This window comes from Micropterus dolomieu, linkage group LG23, assembly GCF_021292245.1.
Source record: "Micropterus dolomieu isolate WLL.071019.BEF.003 ecotype Adirondacks linkage group LG23, ASM2129224v1, whole genome shotgun sequence".
In the NCBI taxonomy this organism is placed as follows: Eukaryota; Metazoa; Chordata; class Actinopteri; order Centrarchiformes; family Centrarchidae; genus Micropterus; species Micropterus dolomieu.
In genome coordinates this window covers 27,960,265-27,967,779 of record NC_060172.1, presented here as the reverse complement: position 1 = coordinate 27,967,779, position 7,515 = coordinate 27,960,265, and the positions used below count along the sequence as shown (strand labels likewise).

General features: G+C 42.7%; 1 protein-coding gene across 1 annotated transcript in view; it reads right to left on the bottom strand.

Annotated features, from left to right (window-relative positions):
* Nucleotides 1-7,515, bottom strand: part of LOC123963692 (gamma-aminobutyric acid receptor subunit alpha-3-like) — a 129,814-nt gene that overhangs the window by 8,290 nt on the left and 114,009 nt on the right. Inside the window, exon 7 of the mRNA XM_046040708.1 lies at nt 1,596-1,816. Coding sequence (XP_045896664.1) covers nt 1,596-1,816 — 221 coding nt within the window. The remainder of the gene's footprint in view (nt 1-1,595; nt 1,817-7,515) is intronic.

Genomic DNA, 7,515 nt, shown 5'->3' with positions numbered 1-7,515 from the left:
CACCCCTGCACTGTGGAGGTCGTTGGTGAGGTCACTTACTGATGTTTTGAGGGGTTTCTTCACAGCTCTCACCATATTTCTGTCATCAACTACTGTTGTTTTCCTTGGCCGATCTGTCCGACGTCTGTTGCTCAGTACACCAGTAGTTTCTTTCTTTTTCAGGACATTCCAAATTGTTGTGCTTGCTGTGCCCAATGTTTGTCCAATGGCTCTGGTCGATTTTCCTTCTTTTCTCAGCTTAACAATAGCTTGCTTTTCTCCCATAGACAGCTCTCTGGTCTTCATGTTGGTTTATCCTCTTTAACAGGAAATGCAGTCTTTATAGGTTGAAAGGATGAAAACTTAGACTAGTCATGCAGAACTATTTAATGTTTGGACAATCGACCTAAAAGGCAACACCTGGGCAACAAGAAACATCTGTCAGTCACATGTTCCAATAGTTTTGCTCACTTGAAAAATGGGTGGGTTCAAACAACGGGTGATATGTCCTGAGTTGTTTAACACATCTAGATGTGAATACCATGAAATGAGAGATGAAATTCTGAACTCTTGTCTCACAGTCATCTTTTGATCTTTTACCCACATGTCTTCAGTGAACAACAAGGAATTTGCCTTACCATCCAATACTTTTGGAGGGGACTATGACATCATAATGGTTCTTGTGGCGTTCGCAGTCTTTTACAAAGCTTTTAATCTGGCAGTAACTGCGTTTCACAGCTGAGCTGAAAGTGGTGCTTTCAGTCACCAGTGAGGGGGGAGCTCCTCTGGTGAAAGTTACTGATTCAGTCAGGACAATGGTGATTCAGTGTAGTCAGTTCACTTTGTAGATTTGTTAATGAAGACTAGTTTGAATATGTACTGAACACTAATGCCTGCCAGCCTTAGCTGTACTTCTTGTTAAATGCTCATTGCCAAATATTAGCATGCTAACACGCTAAACTGAGATGGTGAACATGGTAAACATTATACCTTCTTAACATCAGCAAGTAGCCCAAAGCCCTGCTGTGCCTAAGTGCAGCCTTTAATGGTGCTTTCAGACCACAAGTGAAGTGAGAATTGGGGGCGGTGCGTTTACAATGCCAAGACACAGAGAGCCCCCTCCCCACCGGCCAAAAGGAAATCGTGGCTCTCCGGGCCCCTCCGTACCTCTCCGTATCTCCCTCACGACTCAGCATCATGCGACTTTCTCACTCGAGGTGAGAAAGTCGCATGATGCTGAGTCGCGATAGCGTATCAGTGAGGATTATCCAGACGTCACCGATGGCTTCAATGAAGTAAAACCCCGCTGGCCGAAGGAGAGCTGCTAAACTGCCGAGAAAGGCAGGAGGAGCTCGGAGTAAACAGCTTTTTTTTCTTTTTTTACTTTATTTTTTAGGACTACGACATTGGTTTATCTTAACTGGAGCTTCTCAGCTCCGAGATTCCGTTCATATTTGGTTCCACCATTGTTAGTGTCGGTTGTCACCCAGAGCTTTGAACTATTACTTCATATTTATAGAAAAACCGGACAACACTGGACATTGGCCTTGTTAAAGTACAGTACTCAACAAAAAAGTGTCAGCGTTGACTGGGAAGTAAATTCAAATTTAGCTCACCTCATTGTGTAGAGAAGCGTGCCATTGTCAACTAGTCGCAGCAGTTTGTTAGGAGTCGTCATGTTGTGGGCCACCGATTTCTTTCCATTGTGGAAAAAGGTATCTGGAGTCCAGATCTTACTAGCCAGGAGGTTGTTGAGGGGTAAAACTTGCATGGGCCCGTCAAACTTCAGCCTCTCATCCCTCCAACTCTGGCGGAAGAAGACATCGATGGTGTACTCCTGAAGGGGAGAGAGGGCAAAAGATTAGTTTGCAGGATAGTAGTTGACACGGGGACATAGAGATAATCCATTTGGTTGTAATAGTTAACCCTTTATCATGAATAGTCCCTTTTCACAGCAGACATTTTGACTTGTCAAGCAGGAAAAGCACAGGTGGAATTAATGACATTGATGTTGGCTGCATTCCATTTGAGCCATGGGTCTGGTGTTGGGCATGCTCAGTCACTGACCTACTGGGACACTTGGTATGGAATGGAGCCATCGTTAATCTTATATACACCTGTCTGCTGTGAAATGGGTCTATTGTTCTGACAACTGAATGCAAACACTATTTAAAACTGTAACGAACCGCTAGTGCCATGTTAAGGTACATGAATATGCATATGTATTGACAAATTGACACCTTTTGTCATTGAGGTTTTTTTTTTTTTTATTTCGACACCATTTCTGAGGGATTACAGGGAAAGAAATCGAACTAAAATGAATATTTTATTCTTATATATTTTTTTAAAATTTCCTACATAGTAAACATCTGACAAAAAATGATAGTAAACAAATAAAACAAAAGATTTGCTGTGGCATCACTACTTGTGGCAAATGTATGTGAAACTGCTTTCAGTCATAAGATGTTTTACCATCTGTCAAACTGCTTTAACAGAAAACAAACTGTCCAACACAAATGTAAACTAGCTAGCACATGTGTCCTCTATTCACCATGATACACGCGCACACAGAGATACACATGCCATACCAGTTACAGGGCAATATCGTTTTTTTTAAAGTTCTGTAATCCTGCATCTTGTAGTCGCTACTCTGTCAATGATGTAGTGTTTATCTTTCAAAGCCTAACCACGGACTGACACAAATGAGCTTCAGAGAGAAACCTTGTAATACATCTGTTTCATGTTTTATTAATATGCAAACAAAGTCTTTGTGTTGCCACCAACACATGAAAAAGCAAATAAAATAAAATTAATGCAGGAAGTAACCAGTCAAAAGGAATTTATTACATATTATCTATTCAGTAGGATTTGGTGTCCTAGCAACAGACTACCCTCATCAGCTGCGTACAGCGGCTGTGCAGACTGAATGCAGCCGTGTTAACAGAGTGAGATGGAAGTAAGCTGTCTGTATGTCATGCAACAGTACACATTATTGGTAATCAATAAAAGCGTTGCATTTCCCTCCTGTTCTTTGTGCTTTAGCTTGTGCAGTGAAAGGGCTTGCCTACTGTACTGCTCACCAGTGAGCTGAAACAGAGTAGAAAACGTGTTTCTCAGTGGATTTAACAACAGGAAGTCGTCATCCTCAGCAGGAGAGGTGTGCAGCTTCCACACAACACATCAACAGGGCTCCTCTAACAGGATGGATGTCTGTTCATTTATCTGACTGACCTCCCAACAGTCTGCAAACATACAGTAGCATTAAAACACGACACTGCATCTGTCCTCATAGCAGTGCTTTTAATTAAGAACTTCGCGGACTGATAAAAGCAAGAGTGTGTCCCTCAACCACTACGTTCATCAATTAATTGTAGTCTCTTTGTAGATACCTTAGACATCACCAATCTCTACACATCTAATTAATTTATCAACTTCTACGCTAATTATACCACATTAAGTTTGGTCCTGAATTAGATGCCCAGTGCAGACAACAGAGAACTCTCCAGGTCACAAAGACTGATGAACACACATGGACACTAGGGCACAGACTACATGTTGATTTATTGTTCTGTGTCCTCTATATCTTCTACCAAAACTTTCCAGCAATACTACAAGAAACTTTGTTCTATCTTGGCACAGAAAGACCCTGCACCATTTAAGTCTTCATTACCACTGTTAAACTCATGTTATGCACTTTATTCTTCCTGCCTCTTTAGGAGATCCAACTTCATTGCCAAATCTCATCAGAGCAGTTTAAAACATCCAGCAATGAATAAATAGACAAAAGTGTGCTTGGGCCAGCTGTGCGAAAACCACCATTTGTTTGTTTCCTTTAGACAGAAATCTCCTGTAAACACAGGGAAATTAATTTGAAGATTGAATGGCAGGAATGAGGAAAAGCGTAGTCAATCTCCACACAAGGCCAAATGGCACAATCAAATTCAAGTTCAAATGCCAGCTGGTATTCCTCCAGGGACTGAGTGATTGATTTGTCCTTGACAGAGGAGACGGAGTGGAGCTTCTACCAAAGAGTTTTCTTTTTTTTTTATAGTAGCGAGGATCATGAAAGGATTTACTGTAGCAAACAACTGTAAATTAAATTACATTTTAAAAACTTTCATGGCACCTGAGTGACAGGGTCACAAATGGATTCATGAATACAGAATCACTCGTGACACACACACACACACACACACACACACACACACACACACACACACACACACACAGTTGTCTGGGGCTGCAATAAGGATTTTTTTATCATTAATCAGCTTGAGATCAATGACAGATTGATCGTCTACCTCAAAAAGGTAATCTCCGTGGCTGGTAGCTACTGTAACCATAGTCCCCACCAAAGCTCTAGAAGAAAAGCAACAACAAATGGCACAGCCACTCCAACGGCCCACCAGGCCCACCGAGACTTCTGTCTGTGATGTGTGTCTGGCTAGTGGAGCAGAGGAGGGCTGTAGTCACTGTCCTATCCAAACAGACTGTCACCAAGCTGGATACTGCTAATACTCCATCTCCATCAGCAACACTGGTTGATCTGGGAGAGGCAGTGAGGGTGGCCACCCTTAACCCACAAGCCGAAGGTGTTGTGGCCAACAAAGCCAGTCAATAGTGCCAGGAGCAGCAGCCGTGTGTGAAGCCTCCGCCATTGCTCTACTTTTGGGGAAGCAGTACTCAACAGCTCTGGCAGCATGGACGTGGAGGTTGAGCACTTTTAACGGGACATTCACCCATCCTTGGATATAAAGCCAGCAAAACTGGTGGAATGTTAATGCGGGGAGATTCCCCAGACTGGCAAAGCTGGTACGCCTCTGCATTCCTGCAATGTCAGTGCCACCCGAGTGTGTGTTTTCAGCCGCTGGACTGATCTTGACGGGCTGTCCTCCCGTCCGACACATTGGGACCCAGTGAGTCTTATGCTGCCCCCAAGTGGCCAAAAAGCAGGTTATGCAGGTTTAAAGGAGCAATGTTTAAGAACAGAGACTACAGGTGGAGAACCTGTTGACTTCACACTCAAGGGGGCAGTATATCACATATCAGGTCACATCTGCTTCTAACTGCCGTTAGCTTATTCGCTCAGTTAGCCATGCAGCCAATTTAGCAGTCCTTAGTTGACTGAGTCCAGAATGGGCACCAGAACAGGAGCCGAGTGTGCGAGACAGAGCACAGCCTGAGACCAACGGAGGCCAGTTTGAGACAGGGAGTACAGTTGATTTACAGCAGCTGTAGTTTGGTGGAAGAGAGAAACTTGAATTCAGAAGGTGTCCATATGTATTTTTCTGTTGAATACGGACATTTTTTATGTTTAGTTGATTTTCATTCATTCATTGCACCTTTTTTTTTTTTTAAGATTTATTGTTTATCAAATTTACATTCAGAAATATTATGTTACATTATGTCACAAATGTCCCTTTCAAATTTGGTTTACCCATAACTGTTTCTGTGCGGCCCTCTTTAGAAACTAAAAACAAACAATGCAGTTTCTTGTGCTCTCTATAGCAAGGTTATCATTAACGAAGACGAACAAAATAACGAAAACTAGATGTGAAAAAACATCGTCATTAACTGAAATAATAACGAGGCTTTACAAAACGACAATAAACTAAAACTGTATTGTAGGTTTACAAAACTAACTAAAATGAAAGAGTAATGTCCTTAGTTTTCTTTTATTGATTTATGTTTTTTCATAGGGCCTAAATAAGCCTACATTTCCTGTGGATATGAAGCCGGGGGAACTGACGTTGCGGGGGAGTTGGTCTGGCCGGACCGGCAGTTCAGCGGTGTGCGCGGTGATTAGCTGATAGGCACCTGTTGGTGAGCCGCGGGTGTGTTTATGATTTTGTCCTCTGTGTGAAGAGCTGGCACACTGCGTGTCGTGTGGCTGTCCTGCCATGATTGCTTTAAAGGGCAGTTTATACTTCTGAGTCAAATCGATGGCGTAGGTGACGGCATAGGCTACGGGGCTACGCAGAGGCTTTACCGTTGCCTGACGTGCACCTCCTCAAAAATGTAACTACACATCGGCTGTGTTCGAAACGGAAGGCAGTTGCCTCGCTGCTTCGATACAGTAGTAGACAGTTGCCTCAGAAGGAATCACTTTCAAGTGAAGGCAGCTCTGTTTACATTAGTTTCGAACAGCCTTCTAGGGCAGCACTTACAGCAACGTGTGACTTCTGGCTGTCAGAAGAGACGCTAGCCTTAGCATAAGCTAACTAGCTATTGAAAAGCCAAACGGCTAACAGACGCCTCAGAAATCATACTGAACAAACTAATATTATAGTTCAATGTTTTGTTCTCGCTAGATTTTCAAAAATCAAAGCGAGAAAACTACTAAAAACCTTTAAAAATGTATATTTGTGTACAAATTCGGCTTGTTTGTCCGCCATCTTGACCAGATTTCGAAAGCTCGCTGTCCTGTTGGGCACCTTCTGAGACAGCAGTTTAGCCCGTTTCGAAAACACAGTTGAGTCGACGCGGGCCGTAAGCTCTGTGATTGGTTAGTGTTTGGAGCCCTATGTACAAGCTTCAGATATCTTAAAAAAGGGTGTCCCTTTTCACAAATCTGCATTATTTCTAATGATTGTACTTGTATTTTCATGTTTGGTGAAAAAACTAAACTGAACAGAGCTTGGCATCGTGCAGCGACAAAGACTCAAACTAAAACTAAACTAGCAAACAAATGTCAAACTAAAACTAAACTGAAATTAAAAACAAAAACTAATGAAAACCCCAAAACTATAATAACCTTGCTCTGTAGACACACGTCCAGTACGCTTTCACATACTGTGCACAGTTAGGCTTTTGCCTATTTCAGCATCTACTGTATCATTTACATTTACTCCTTTGGCAGACGCTTTTATCCAAAGCGACTTACATTTGAGGAACAACATACAAGCATCAACAGAGCATCAACTACAGATCTACAACTGACAATACATACTAGTAAGAGCAGCAATAAATACTAGTAAGAGCTCATAGTACATATCACATCAATGGGGTAAAAGTTAAGTGCAATCAAAACAAAAAGTTCAATCAATACAAGATAATTGTAGGGGATAGAAGAAGAGCACAGGAAGTGCATGTTAGAGGTTAGGAGTTAGAGGTGTTATAAGAGGAAGTGTTCTCGGAAGAGATGAGTTTTCAAGAGCTTCTTGAAGTTAGAGAGGGACACCCCTGCTCTGATGGCGTGTGGTAGCTCGTTCCACCATCGTGGTGTCACAGATGAGAATAGCCGGGATTGCTTTGTGTGAAGGGATGGCAGAGCCAGGCGGCGTTCGTTGGAGGAGCGTAGCAGCCGAGAAGGAACGTAAGTTTGTATTATGGAGTTTAGTTAGATGGGTGCAGACCCAGTGGTCACTCTGTATGCAAGCATTAGTGACTTGAATTTGATTCTGGAGGCCACAGGGAGCCAGTGGAGGTCACTGAGTAATGGAGTGACATGAGTCCTTTTGGGCTGATCAAAAACCAGACGCGCTGCTGCGTTCTGAACCATTTGTAAGGGTTTCACCGCACAAGCTGGGAGAGCTG